The sequence below is a fragment of the Typha latifolia genome, chromosome 10 (genome assembly GCF_019914945.1).
Source record: "Typha latifolia isolate L0001 chromosome 10, TyphaL0001v2, whole genome shotgun sequence".
NCBI classification, from domain to species: domain Eukaryota; kingdom Viridiplantae; phylum Streptophyta; class Magnoliopsida; order Poales; family Typhaceae; genus Typha; species Typha latifolia.
The window spans coordinates 1300949-1315586 of NC_133095.1; the positions used below are offsets into that span (position 1 = coordinate 1300949).

The 14638-nt window shown below is 38.4% G+C and overlaps 3 protein-coding genes across 3 annotated transcripts; all 3 read left to right on the plus strand.

Moving 5' to 3' along the window:
- The first annotated feature begins 2027 nt into the window (after positions 1-2027).
- On the plus strand, positions 2028-3902 carry LOC140796244 (uncharacterized). The gene has a single exon (XM_073149182.1). It carries the CDS (start codon positions 2402-2404, stop codon positions 3830-3832), a length of 1431 nt encoding a protein of 476 aa, XP_073005283.1. The 5' UTR covers positions 2028-2401; the 3' UTR covers positions 3833-3902.
- A 704-nt stretch (positions 3903-4606) lies between these two features.
- Positions 4607-8629, plus strand: LOC140796424 (peroxisomal membrane protein 13-like). Its single transcript, XM_073149461.1, has 5 exons — positions 4607-4769; positions 6843-7073; positions 7157-7485; positions 7877-7969; positions 8079-8629. The coding sequence occupies exons 1-5, from the start codon at positions 4745-4747 to the stop codon at positions 8289-8291; spliced, it is 891 nt and encodes a 296-aa protein (XP_073005562.1). The 5' UTR covers positions 4607-4744; the 3' UTR covers positions 8292-8629.
- An 869-nt stretch (positions 8630-9498) lies between these two features.
- Positions 9499-14279, plus strand: LOC140796245 (glycolate oxidase 1-like). Its single transcript, XM_073149183.1, has 12 exons — positions 9499-9591; positions 9780-9958; positions 10680-10804; positions 11072-11118; positions 11990-12067; positions 12171-12295; positions 12633-12699; positions 12776-12838; positions 13103-13172; positions 13248-13348; positions 13628-13732; positions 13826-14279. Exons 2-12 carry the CDS (start codon positions 9822-9824, stop codon positions 14009-14011), a joined length of 1104 nt encoding a protein of 367 aa, XP_073005284.1. The 5' UTR covers positions 9499-9591; positions 9780-9821; the 3' UTR covers positions 14012-14279.
- The last annotated feature ends 359 nt before the right edge of the window (positions 14280-14638 follow it).

Sequence of the window (14638 nt, forward strand, 5' to 3'; positions counted from 1 at the left end):
AAGAGAGAAAGAATAGTCTCCGTTCGTACCCGAATAGATACGTGGATCCCTCGATTAAAAATATGTAATTAAGGAGAGGGCAATTGGGTTTTGATCTTTCGGTTTTTATATTTTATTTATCTAAATAAATTCCATCTCAAGACTTAATATCAAAATGGGTCGATGGCACTGTAGCTCACAGGTAAAATGCTGAACTTATCAGTAATTTATTTTTATATAAAAATCTTAAATTTTTTTTATAAAATACTTAACTATTTAGCGTTTTAGATTTAGAAAATGTTAAAGAGTTAGAGCATTTTATTACAAATAAGTATAAAAAAAAATTAAAGTAAAATTTAGAGGAGCTAGGTCTTTTCTTTATAATTCTAAGCACAATTTGTTGCGAGAAATTACTTGTAATTTTAACTTATAAAACTATTTTATATCTCCATAACGATATATTTTATAACTAGATACGAGAAATTACTTGTAATTTTAACTTACAGAACTATTTTATATCTTCGTAATGACATATTTATAACTAGCATGAATAACCGAGCATAAAATTATAAAATTATAAATAATTTTCTCTATATCTTTCTTATTTAATATTTTTAATAAAAAATGCTAAAAAATCACCGAATTGTTTAACATATTTTTTTTCAATAAGAATCAGAACTGGACCGATCATATCAACATTTACTTTAAAAAAAAATACTAATTTAATTAGCATTTTATTTTTAGGTAGGTAAAATGTTTAGCAACTTAACGTTTTATTTAGGGTTGCAGTGAAATAGATCCCCTCTTGAAAATAGATCTAGGTCAAAAACACATCTATTGGTGTTTCTTTCTCTGCAAGTATGAGGTGTCCGTGTCTTGCAGGGGAGGTGGCTGACAATGATGGAGACCATCTTATCTTCCCACTATTTATTGTCACCAACTCCTTTTTCTGGGAGGAAATTAAAGGATATCAGTAGGAAAGGAAAGAGATAGCAGCTTACACAAGATTGGCAGACAAGAATTATGTAATGTAAAATGTACACTAGTTTTCCATGAGATCCACCGAAATATACTGGGAGATTATAGCCCATTTTCATATACATAAATCATTATATTTTTTTCCTCTAAAATAAGAGTCAATTGGTTCCTATAGGGCCTAATGTAAATCAAGTAATAGCAGTATGATATTTTAACACAAAATTTTAATAGCTAATTGAAGCAATACGTGTCACAAATACTTTTCATCAGATTGAACATATCATAACATGGTTTTGAGATAACTTAAAAAAATAGAATATAAATGTTGAATGATCAATAGCAATAATAATATAGGGTGTTTCTTACAAATTTCTTACATAATTATAAAGGATCATAATCCTCATTGATACTAACTCTTGAGTGTCTAATCCAGATGCTCCAAAGAATCTATTGTATTAGATTTATAATTTACCTAACTATACTCTTAATCACTGTTTTGGGAAGGCCAACCAATCTATAAGGAATCAAATATGAAGTAAAATAAATCAAACGAGAGTTTATTTTGATGATTGGGCCTAACTGGCCCAGATTGGTGAAATGAAGGGCTCGCTCTTGTCAGCCCACCCACCCCTGATAAAAGGCCGATTCCTTACAAATTTAGGGCGGATCGGATTAATTAATTAATAAATCTATTTTGATAATTTAAAAAAAAAATAAGAGCCGAATTAAAAATTAGGCTTCTTTCTCTGGAACAAAGAAAGGAAAGGAATCTGACAAGAGATTCTAGTTTCCAAAACAAGACCACTTTCCCTCTGTACGACAAGACCACGCCCCCTGCTCCTACGTCCAGTCCCCATCACCCAACACGCAACACAAACCCCTCCAATGCCGTCCACACTTGAAAAATAAATACGCCCCGTGGGCCCCACCTGGAAATACCCACAGTTACTGGTCAGCACTGTGCTTCCTGTTCGTCATCCCGCAGCTTTACTTCCACCCCACCTCCTTTTGAGCAACACTTTGACCGCTTAAAGAAAAAAAAATTATTTTTCTTTTGTAGACAAAAGAAGAAAAATTATTTGATCGAAATGCAAGGTTTGAATAGTAAAAGACAGAGAGAAGGACAGTGAGTTTCCGGTTCTAGCTCGGCTTTGGCAAGAGAAGGGACTCGACAGCCATAGAAAAATTATGGGCGTCGTACCCAAGGAGATGTTTTTTATTTATATTTTTGCACTAGTTTAAGTCAGGACATTTCATGTCGATGCCCCCCCTGGAGGTGAAACCAGACACATTAGCGTAACAGTTGTCCATCAGCTTTCCGCCCCAGCCCCAAATAAACAAACATTCACAGAGGAAGGCTTCGGCTTCATTAATATACGAAGAAAGAGCTCACTCATGACCCATCTCTTTCATCACTCTCCTACTTTCACAGCTCTCAGCCTTCATGGCTCGCTTCTTCTTCTTCTTCTGCCTGCTCCTCCTCTTTGCTCATGGGGCGGCATCCCAAGTCGTGGGTGATGGTGATGGAGTTGGGATGGGTAGGGAGGAGCTACTGGGTCTTTTTGAGGTGCTGGGTGACCTCTTAGAAGACCCCACATGGGCCCAATTCCACCCGCACCCTTGTACTGACACTCCATGGCCTGGGATCCAATGTGAGATGGTTCAGAATCAAGACCAAGATGGGTTGCTTCATGTCACCAGAATCCACATTGGCCCAGACGTTGCCTCTCCTCCTTGTAAGCCCTCAGCCAAGCTCTCTCCGTCTCTTCTCAAGCTGCCTTACCTCAAGTCCTTCTCTCTGTTTAGTTGTTTCCTTGCCCCAGCTAAAGTTATCCTACCTCCATCTCTCTTCACCAATGCCTCCTCTTTGGAGCAGTTGGTGCTCAAGTCCAACACCGGCCTATCTGGAGAGATCCCCTCAAGCCTGGCTACGTTGGCCAACTTGAGAGTCCTGAGCTTGTCACAGAACAACCTACATGGAGGCGTGCCAGGGGAGCTTGGTGGGCTAAGAAACCTGGAGCAGTTGGACCTCAGCTACAACTCCCTCACTGGAGAAATCCCTGTGGAGATTGGTGGGTTGACTAGGTTGGCCATCTTTGATCTCAGCTGGAATGAGTTAGCAGGGGAGGTGCCTTCTTCTCTGGGCCAACTCCATACCCTCCAAAAAATTGACCTCAGCTTCAATAAGCTCTCTGGGAGGATACCACCTGATATGGGTAAGTTAGACAGATTGGTTTTATTGGATTTGAGCTACAACTCTCTAACTGGGCCAATTCCAGAGACCTTCTCTGAGCTAAAAGAGTTGCAATACCTGTTAATGGTGAACAATCCTATAGGCACAAGGATACCTCTCTTTGTTGGATCTCTGAGGAAACTGGCTGTGTTGGGTCTATCTGGATGTGGGCTTTTAGGACCCATACCCTCATACTTTGCCTCCTTATGCAACCTCACTGCCTTGTCCTTGGACAGGAACAGCTTAAATGGGTCAATCCCTCCAAGTTTAGGGGCACTGCCACACTTGGGTCAGCTCAACTTGAGCCAGAACCAGTTCATTGGGGAGATTGGGTTCTCAAATGGGTTTGTGAGCAGGCTTGGAAAGAGACTGGATGTTAGGGACAACAAGGATCTGTGCATAGATCCACACAGGTATCAGAATCTCTCCTACTACTTGGAAGCTCCACCTTGTGCTGCCTCTTCTAAATCTAGCAACAGTTCATTGGCTGATGAGGATGGAGTTGATGATCACCCTTATGCTCTGCAGTCAAGCCAATCCTCAAGTAATGTGAATGGGAGTTCCAGTTGCTTGTTTTGGCTTGAGATGCTAAGTATCTTTTGTTCATGGCTCTTTTATGTAAATTTGATGCCTTCTTACTGATGACGACTAGTTTATGTATGGTTTGTATCATCCACATTTGAAAATGTGTGTATATGGTCTAATTTTGTCTCGTCTGATGTGGCAAAACACGTGGCAGATGCAACATCGTTATTATTGAGGCATTAATAATACATATTTTTCTTAAGAACTACTAAGAATATATTTAGGGTGTAAAATATAAAAAATTTAAAAACAATATATAAAATAAATTTTTTTTTTCTTAAGGACCATTGAGTCAAGCCTGGACTTAATTCACTGCATTTTCTGCTCCTTCCTTGCAATTTGCAGGCAGAAGAAGAGAAAGCAGTGTTGGAACGACGGAGTCGCATTTTTATTATAGGATATGATAAATTAATAAGGACTGGTTGGATCTAATTGCAAATGTATTGGTCCTTTGACTGCAGATGGCATACTTGGTATTGGTCAAGATGGGCCACCACCGTTTTGATCAAATCCAATCACGAGTCACGTTTTGGTGCTGCCAAATTTGACTGAATTTATTCTAAACAATCATAAAAGATCCTGGAAACAGCCAATAAAATATTTACCCAAAAACAAAATAATCAAATGAAATTTTAATGAAATATTATATACTTGATGTAGTCTAGTCCGAAGATTAATAATTACCACGTCACTCTAACTCGTTTCCCGAGGCGCACCCGGTTTAGAGAGTTGAGGACCCGACCCGGTAACGAACGCGCTAACCAACCAAAGTGGATGACCATCGTACGCATCTATGATATATATCTAGTAATTTAATTTTCTTTTCTTTTTCTGCTGCTTGTAATTATCGTGTCATTGCCATGCCTCTTTGGAGTTGGTGACGGGGAGAGAGAGAGAGAGAGAGAGAGAGAGAGAGAAAGAGAGAGCGGGGAGAGAGAAGAAACCTCCTCGATCCATCGGAGAGACGCCATGGCTTCGAATTCTCCGCCCACAGGTTCGTAATCCCGATTCCTTCCATCTGAGCCCTAAAAGTTTTCAGAGTAATTTTATGGTTTCTGGTCGAATATATCGATAAGGGTTTGGAGAAACCTAGTTCGCATCGTTTCTTCGAGAATCGAGCTGAGTAATCCGATTACTTTCGTTTGCTATTCCGCGTCATTAAGGATCAGGCCTTTTGATTTGTTTTTGTCGAGTTTGTGATGCCGGCGGATCGACTCGGGCTTTTGAGGTTAGGGAATAGATTCGCTCTTTTGGGAATTGGTAGGATTTTGTAATTGATTCATAATTATATTGCTGTCAGATGGATTTAGGCATTCTTTTTTTGCACTTAGGTGATTTCCGTTAGGGTTTTGTGGTTGCAGTGCGCTTTTATTATACGAAGACGAGGATGTTATACGTGCTCCTTCTAAAATGCAGTCGGGGGTGTAAACGATAGTATTGAAACAATTAGTACTAGTGCAGTAAATTCTGTAGTGAACTATGAGAGTTAATTTATTGAAGGTTGGATTTGTATCCAGTTGATATATAAGTTGAATTTGCGATTATTTTGATACTGATAAATATTTACTTTGGCCTTGATTATTTCTTCCTCATGTGAAGTAAGCTTCCACAGAATATATGAATCCGAATATTATGTATGTATAATATAGTTAAGCTACTAGATAAGTCTAATTCGCCATCAATCTTTGAGGTATGAGGAAATATATCTTTCTTCGTTTCTATAGCATTGGAGGATAATAGGATAGTTTATACTGAAAATAGAAATTTCAGTTACTTGGCATAGAGAAGTAACACGGTCTAAGGTTTCTGCCACTGATTATTCTCGTTTGATAACATTCAGTTTCTTAGCTAGTTGGACCATCGATAATTGGGGGGAGAATATGATAGAGGACAGCTTTTGAGTTCTTCAAGGATCAAGATGGACAGAAGAACATTTGAGTTCTTTAATCTCAATGGTCTTCAATAATCAAGATAAAAACTATCTGATTCTATCCTACAGTATTCTACTTTATTGTAGCATTTGCATGGGATATCTTATTGGCTAACCTCAAATAATTGGGACTAAAGGTTTGATTGTTGGTACTTGCATGTGATATTTTAGAATTACTTTGTGTCTTTTGATGCTTATTACAAGCCGCATTGTAAAAAATATATGGTTCCTTGGAATCATATACTGTTGTTGCAAGACCTCTTTAGACTTAGTGATGGGCTAGTACAGTAGATATGCTTCATATTTGTCAATCATGGTATTCCTAATAGTATTATTAGTAACTTGTGATCAAAAGGCGCCTTTCACATACTAATCATAGCAACTCTGATTGTAATGTGTCTAGTAGACGCATTACTGTCCTAGACTTTCTTGATCAATTGCCACCTTTTACTGCTCAATCCAAATTACTGTTAAGTCATTCCATAGTTCCTCATACTTTCCTGTTTAAGCTGAAGATAATTCTTTATCATAAAATAATGAAATTGCATCTCAGAATCCTCTTATTCAATGACATCAGATGCAAAGAAACTGTCTATTACTATACTCATAAGGACATGATGTACAAAAAAGCTGCTTATATATCCTCATGTTTTGAAATTTAATTTAACTGAATCAACCTTTTATTTGCCTAATTCTCTTCGAATTGCCTGAATTTATGCTGTGACTATATATTGAAATCAGCTGCTATCCATCATTTTGTTATCAGAGGTGATATTTCTTCTCTACCACTCTGTTACCTTATTGATTGTGGAAGAGCTAGAATGAGAGTAAATTTATTATCACTGTCAGCCTCTCATGTGTTGAACTGTCAATTGATCCTTTGTTGTTATTACCTTCCATCAATTTGACGCCAAATTCTTTCGTTGTTCCTGGACATTGCTTGCTCTTTAATCATTTAAATTCCTCATTGTTTTATCTAATTAGGAGCTCAATATCTGCTTCAATAGTTGTTCTCTCTCTCTCTCTCTCTCTCTCTCTCTCTCTATATATATATATATATATATATACATGCATTCCTACTTAGTTTAGATTAATTGAGCCTTGTTATTCATTCTGGGGAACATTATGCCTATGCAGGTAATACAGCGCCACCGAAGCCCTGGGAACGAACTGGGACTTCATCTGGTCCTGCACCTTTTAAGCCCCCATCTCCTGGCACCACTAGTGATGTCGTTGAATCCTCTGGAACTGCAAAACCGGGAGAAATTGTTTCAAATGCAGAGAGGAATGTCTCTGCAAATGTCAACAGTCTTGGCAGGCCTGTGCCACCGAGGACTTGGCAGCAAGGCTATGGAAGCACTTATGGAGGTAATCATTAGATTTGGATGATGTCCTCTTACTTTGCAGTTGTTTTCTCCTCATTCATGTTTTGAAAGTTCCATTAATTACAGGTTATGGTTCGAATATGAACTACAATTCGGGTTATGGATCTGGCATGTATGGTTCATCATACGGGGGATATGGAGGATCATATGGTGGCGGGCTCTATGGAAATAGCATGTATTCAGGGTATGGGGGTTTAAATGGAGGTTCTGGTATGTATGGTGGTAGCATGTATAACAGTGGCTTGGGAGGCACCCTCGGTGGTTATGGAATGGGTGGCATGGGTGGCATGGGCGGTATGGGTGGCATGGGTGGTCCTTATGGTAATCAGGATCCAAATAATCCATTTGGTCCTCCTTCATCACCTCCGGGATTTTGGATGTCCTTCCTGCGTGTGGTAAGACAGTTTTCTCCTTCCAGTGGCTAAAATTGTAGTATAATTGAGCTTTCTGCTGGTTTCTACACACAAATTCCAATTGGTTCTGAAGTTATGCATAGAACATCTTGTTGACAACTTTAATCTTCTTGGGAAATGTGAAGTGTTTTCGTTTAATCCTTACTTTTGATGTTGGCAATGTCATTTGTCAGCGCTGCATCTCTGTTGAGTAAACTGCTGTTACAGTTATATTACAAGTATTTAAGATTTCTTATTGTTTGGCTTGTGATGCTTTGTTTGACGACCATGTCTAACTGGAGCTTTTGAAACTGTATATACACCTTCATGATTCCTTATCCTTGTTTCAGTTTGTTGACTCGTGTTCCTGTTCTTTTCTCTTTCATTCATTCAGATGCATGGCGTTGTGAATTTCTTTGGTCGAATTGCGTTTCTTATAGATCAGAACACCCAAGCATTTCACATGTTCATGTCAGCTCTTCTACAGGTGCTGTTTGCTGCCTCTAATACTAATTTGTCATCTCATCTTGATTTATTCTTCTACTTGATATATTTAGTTGATTGAATAACTGTTGGCCTTATGATTCTTGTTGCAGCTCTTTGATCGTTCTGGCCTACTTTATGGTGAGCTCGCGAGGTTTGTTTTGCGTTTGCTGGGGGTCAGGACCAAGCCTAGAAAACCCCAAATTCCAGTACCTGGTGAAGTTCCAGGTCTTGACGGGCAGGGCCGGCATTATATCGAGGCGCCAAAAGCTAACGGTGGTTCATGGGACAGTGTTTGGGGAAATGATGTTAAGGGAGACAGTTAAGATGCAGAAAGCTATTCGATTATCTAGGAGACAGGAGCAAAGATTTTGGATCTCGAGAGGAAACAGGATCTTGAACAATTATTGCCTATAATTGTGAGACAAGCCTGCTCCAGTACTCCAGTACTATGGCGTTTAAATCAAGCGATCCCTCTCTCTCTGTGTAGATTGCTAGTATATGTCTGTTCTATGGCTTCGCTTATGTTTGCTAATTGCAACTAAAGTTAAATGCGAAGTTCCCCTTTGCTATGGAGTAGTTTTGTGTACCATGTTTGTCCCACCCAGTTTGGTCTTTGACATAATTGATTATTGTATTATGTGTCAAAGCTTCATTGCGATTATCCTTTATTCTCTGAAAAAGAAAATCAAGTCCTGCTGTTGCTGTAATAACATTGGGAAAAGCATTTTTCTAAGGCAGGTAGAACCCAGCTAAAACTATACCATCTTTTGAACGCAGCTAGTGATGCATGCCAATCTGCACAAAAAGATCTCCAGTAAGTTATTTTGACGGCCTTTTAAAACAGATATTGGAGACTTTGTGGTTGTGAAATGGTCAGGTATTAACAAATCCACTTGCTACACTTGCTCCCAAAATATGGGGTTAGAATTTGTTCATATCCTAATCAGCCTTCATCCATTTGCCCACACCATCTTCACCTAAAATTTTTGCACAAGAACGAGGGAGCATTTCCTCACCACACAATCGCACGCTATTTATCTTAAAATAGCACTTACAAACTAGCAACGATGATTGCATATTATTTATTCTGGCTCTCCGTTTTCCCAACTTTTAAGATAAAATGAGTTCAAATCTCTCATTTTTATCACGTACAAACGAATCTACTTAAGATATTGTTGAGAATTTTGGTACCACGGCAAATGAGTTAAAAGACATTTTTACCCTCCTCTCAGTTGTTGCTTCTGATTTAACTGAAATCTTTTATGACGACGGTGTTGGATAATTATGAAGCGATTTTAGAATTTTTCGGGATGTGGAAGGGCGAGATGACGTATGTGGATGAGGAAGTAGTGTTGGAGGTGCCATTCTTCATTCCCACCTCGAAAAGCTAATCCAGAACCAACTCCCATTTGCACTTCCCCCCCTCTCATAACAAATAATTCCACATCGCCGTTACCCTTCTTTGTCTTTACGTGCGATTGTGCGAACCCCCCTCCAGTCTCCTCCACCCCTCTCTCTCCCCCTCACACCTCCAACCCATATAATAAACTTTCATCCCCACCACTATATCCATTCTTCGCTTCATTTCATTCGCTTCTCCTCCTCCTCCTCCAATTGACAAAGGTACCATCTATTCTCCTTCCCCTTGCTCTTCTTTGTAGTTTCTTCTCTTGGGTTTTGGCCAATTGGGTCTTAGTTTTCCATCTGGGTTTTGGTTGCAAGTCATAGAATCTCTCTCTGTCTGCGTGCATGTAGTACTAATTTACGTTAAGGTCTTCATGTATATATTTCTGCCCATGTTGTGATTGTAGAGTATTTGGGATTTTGGTGTGGTTTGCTACATACCCGCCAGGATGGAGATTACCAATGTCACGGAGTATGAGGCTATCGCGAAGCAGAAGCTGCCCAAGATGGTCTATGACTACTATGCTTCCGGGGCAGAGGACCAGTGGACCCTCAAGGAGAACAGGGAGGCTTTCTCAAGGATTCTGTAATCTCCTGGCCTTTTTGAGATTAAAGTTGGCATCTTTACTCATTTTGGTGTGCTTGTTTTGTCTTGTGAATCGTCTGCGAGTTTTGTTTCTGATTCCTCTGCATAAAAGTTTTATAATCTTCTCATTAGGAGATATATTAATTTTATATTCGAATAGCTTCTGGTATTGGAATCTTCTGATGTGAATGGAATGTGTTCACACCACTATGTCCCTAAGAGTTGAACTTGTCATCGAGGCTGCAGCTTTTGGTTGCCAAAAATTCCGACATTACTTTGTTAGTCCTAACATAATAGTATTCTTACAGTATGAGTATTCTTTAGATTTTGTTCTTCACTTTCGTGATTTGGCTAAAAATTATTTATAATCTTAGTTGAGAAACTGTTATCTCATGGAGATTCATCTTTTAGCTCGTATATAGAACTTTGCTGTTCAAGACTTCTAATCTTATTCAGGATCCAGCTAACTCAAATAAATATATTCTTTAAGGAGTTCGTGAAGTACTTTTAGCACCAAGAAATTTTAGGCCAATATGGTCCTTCAGGAAATTGTCTGTGCTAGCTGAAATAGAAAATCTCCATCTTGTTCATATCTTCTGCAATCGGACGAGGACATTGTTTTGGATACTTTGTAACTGTTGATCTGTTTGCAGTTTGTTACACTTTATCTCATTGGAGCGAGAATAATCTAATATCTTATAATTCGTCCACTTTGGAATAGGTTCCGCCCACGCATATTAATTGATGTCTCCAAAATCGACATGACCACAACCATTCTGGGATTCAAGTTATCAATGCCAATTATGATAGCTCCTACAGCCTTTCAGAAAATGGCGCACCCAGATGGTATGTTTTTTCTTGATTTTGTTTTTTTTTTTCCCACTAGGTTTAGAAGATCTAAAAGATTCCTTGCATATTTGTTACTAACTACAGTACGAAATAAATTAGATACAGGGTTTAATATCTGTTTACTATAGTGTACATCCCAAGATCAGTTTATAGAACCTTTGTTTTCCTTAGCTTATTGCTTTTGCAGTGTTTCTTTCAGCCGTATATTATTCTAGTAAAAGCCGTAAACATGTTATCTTGATTGAGCCTGTTATGTTGCCACAGGAGAGTATGCAACTGCAAGAGCAGCATCAGCAGCAGGCACTATTATGGTTTGTCACCGACATTTTGTGCTTACTGTGATTTGATATTTTTCAAGTTACTCTGTTTGACAAACAAATATGATCACCAGCAAAATCATAGGCAAACTCTTGAGTGGTTATAGTGCTATATTCTGATCTGCACTTAATAATTCAAGTGTACATAGAATCAGTTTCTATAAAAGCAGGGAAGCCTCCAAGTCTTTATACTGGGTGACAATTTGACACACTCCTTTTAGAAAAGGGTGCATGTGGTGTATAACATTGATGAGTTAAGATTCTCTTATATAAGCAACATAAATTTTCTGCTTCGATGAACGATTCACAATTTAGTATAACAAGTGTATAAAATGATGTCAACAAGGGAAGAGAGAGTTTCTAACTTGGAAAAGGCGACAATCAGTATATATCTTGACTTAATTTGCAAGCCATTTGCATTACTGACTAGGCAAACTAGACTGTTCATGAGCTATATCCAAGAGGTTCAGTTAATGTTGTTCTGCTTTCAAATAGCCACCTAACTAGGAATTGTATGTCGCTCTTAGGTTATCATTTTTTTCGTTTTCTTTGTTCTGTTTAGCAAATCACAATCACATTATATATTTAATTATTAAAGATAATTTGAAGGGCAACTTCTCTACTTTCTTTCTAAAATTTGTGTCAACAATACTTAGTAGTTGTGTTCTGCTTTCAAATAGTCACCTAACTAGGAATTGTATGTCGCTCTTAGGTTATCATTTTTTTCGTTTTCTTTGTTCTGTTTAGCAAATCACAATCACATTATATAGTTAATTATTAAAGATAATTTGAAGGACAACTTCTCTACTTTCTTTCTAAAATTTGTGTCAACGATACTTAGTAGTTGTGTTTGTTTCTTTCATAGACACTGTCATCATGGGCTACTTCCAGTGTTGAAGAGGTCGCCTCAACTGGACCAGGAATTCGCTTCTTCCAGCTCTATGTAAATATTAGCTATTCTTTGCCAAGTGGTTTTATATATTGTTGAACCTCCTTCTGAAGAACTCCTCGAATCTTGCCTACTAATCTATTCCTTGTCCTTGTAGGTCTACAAAGATAGGAAAGTAGTTGCACAGCTAGTTAGAAGAGCTGAAAGGGCTGGATTCAAGGCAATAGCACTTACTGTGGATACTCCAAGACTTGGCCGCAGGGAAGCTGACATAAAGAACAGGCATGGACAATGGTTTCTTTTTTGGTTTTGCTTAGAACAAGATTGGATTCACGAGTACAGAAAGTTCAAGTTCATGTTTAGGAAGGATACCTATCCTCATAGAAATGCAATAACTTGGAAAGAAGATAAGCATTGATAATGGAAGACATGACCAAAATCCTCATGGGAGGGTAGATGCCAAGTCTGAGGCTTCAAACAAATGTTACTCCATCACACACTGCTTCATGCTACAGATTTAGTCTATGACCATCTTTGAAACTGATGTTACTCCACCACACTATTTATTTTTTTTTTGTTGAGAAAAAGGATATAACCCTCTTAATGTGTTGTATTGCAGATTTGTCTTACCACCACATTTGGCCCTCAAGAACTTTGAGGGCTTGGACCTTGGGAAAATGGATAAAGTGAGTGTTAAATTTATGTCGCTTATAAACTTGCGGTATCCAATTTCTCATTTGGTATATTGATGTTTGTGTACAGTCGAGTGACTCTGGGCTTGCATCATATGTTGCTGGCCAAATTGATCGTACATTGAGCTGGAAGGTATGTTATAATACTTTGCTTACTCAATAGCAGAGTTCTGTACTAATCGGCTACTAAAACACTATTGTAGCCCCATACCTGTTCTTAAATTTAACCTTCTTGAGATTTATAAGAAAACTGAACAGTCTGTGATTAGTCTGAAATATCTTTTTTTTTTAAGTATTATGTTTAGGTAATAAATAGTAAATGTTGAATGCTATAATATTCTCCGCTTATGAAGGGTCTTTATGAATCTTTCTGAGAGTAATTGTTTTGGATTACCAGGATGTTAAGTGGTTGCAAACAATCACTTCTATGCCAATTTTAGTGAAAGGGGTTATCACTGCAGAGGACAGTAAGCATTAGTCTTCCTTTCCTTCATTTGACAAATTGATTACCTATATGACATATCTTAATTTCTCAAATGCAGCTAGGCTGGCTATACAAGCTGGTGCAGCTGGTATCATTGTGTCCAACCATGGAGCTCGTCAGCTAGATTATGTTCCCGCTACTATCAGCGCCCTCGAAGAGGTACTCCGCTAATCACACGATGCGCTTTCTGGTTGCATTACTGGCTTTATGTTTTGTGGAGAAATCCATTTCCAAATTAAGGTTATAAAGATGACTCTGTGCATATGAGACGCAAAAGTTGTTGAATTTCTCATGGATATAGCAGTGGCATAAGACAATACTGGAGATTGTTCTTTCAAGTTTCTTTAGTAAAACCAAATATTCTTGTCAAAATTGACAATCAAAGTATCGGTATACAGGATTTTAGATACTATTACTAATATAAGTGGGTAAATTCAGGTTGTCAAAGCTGCACAGGGACGAGTTCCCGTATTTCTGGATGGAGGCGTTCGTCGTGGAACTGATGTCTTCAAGGCTCTAGCTCTGGGAGCTTCTGGCATATTTGTAAGTGCATATTTCTCGAGTTCTCACTCTCCCATATGCCTCTCTTTGTTCTGGTCTCTTACGTACATTCATTAAATCTCATACTTATCTCAGATTGGAAGGCCTGTGGTGTTCTCTTTGGCTGCTGAAGGTGAGACTGGTGTAAGAAAAGTACTCCAGATGCTTCGCGATGAGTTCGAGCTGACCATGGCATTAAGTGGATGCACCTCGCTCAAAGATATCACTCGCAACCACATCGTGACTGAAGCGGACATGCATCGTTCTGTATCCAGGTTATAAGTCACCAGGATAAGCGCCATTATCCTCCGTAACGAGACACAGAGAGAGAGAGAGAGAGAGAGAGAGAGAGAGAGAGAGATAGATAGATATAATCTCTGCGAGGAGGAGCTGCATCTGGGTCCATTTCTTCCAAGGAAGAAAGTTAAATGGACTCTTTGCAACCCTACTATATTCTTCAGAAATTAGTTCTTCCATCAGTTATGCATCCACTGTATATTACTCTTATGATATACTTATTAATTATAGCATAAATACCAGATTCAGAATAGTCTGGGTATTCGTTGGTTTTTTTTTTTTTTCTTTTGTAAAATTTCCACTCTGTTATGTTTAATCCACACATGCTTATTACACCAAACCCTCAATCTAGAATTTTTTTTTGTGGGGTTAGGCGAGAAATATTTTAATTAGATAATTGACTGTCTAGTGAGAAATTACTCGTAGTAGACCCTAGTACTGCTGGCCACCTTCTCTCTCTCCCATGATCTAAATACTAAAAATGAGTTTAGGAGGGGAATGACTTTCTCCCATGGATTTCTTATATTTCATAGCTCTCTTCTCACTTCCTTTCTCTCTTTTGTCTAGTAGAGGATTTTTACCTCCCTTTTCTGGCCTCTTTTTCTTAATCTT

Excerpts from the sequence above, each read along its gene's own strand:
- LOC140796424 (XM_073149461.1), top strand. The coding sequence starts at position 4,745 with ATGGCTTCGAATTCTCCGCCCACAG. Across the intron at positions 7,074-7,156 it reads CTATGGAAGCACTTATGGAG|GTTATGGTTCGAATATGAAC; the intron begins GTAATCATTAGA and ends CATTAATTACAG. Across the intron at positions 7,486-7,876 it reads GGATGTCCTTCCTGCGTGTG|ATGCATGGCGTTGTGAATTT; the intron begins GTAAGACAGTTT and ends TCATTCATTCAG.
- LOC140796244 (XM_073149182.1), top strand. The coding sequence starts at position 2,402 with ATGGCTCGCTTCTTCTTCTTCTTCTGCCTGCTCCTCCTCTTTGCTCAT.
- LOC140796245 (XM_073149183.1), top strand. The coding sequence starts at position 9,822 with ATGGAGATTACCAATGTCACGGAGTATGAGGCTATCGCGAAGCAGAAG. Across the intron at positions 12,068-12,170 it reads TTCGCTTCTTCCAGCTCTAT|GTCTACAAAGATAGGAAAGT; the intron begins GTAAATATTAGC and ends TTGTCCTTGTAG. Across the intron at positions 12,296-12,632 it reads GAAGCTGACATAAAGAACAG|ATTTGTCTTACCACCACATT; the intron begins GCATGGACAATG and ends GTTGTATTGCAG.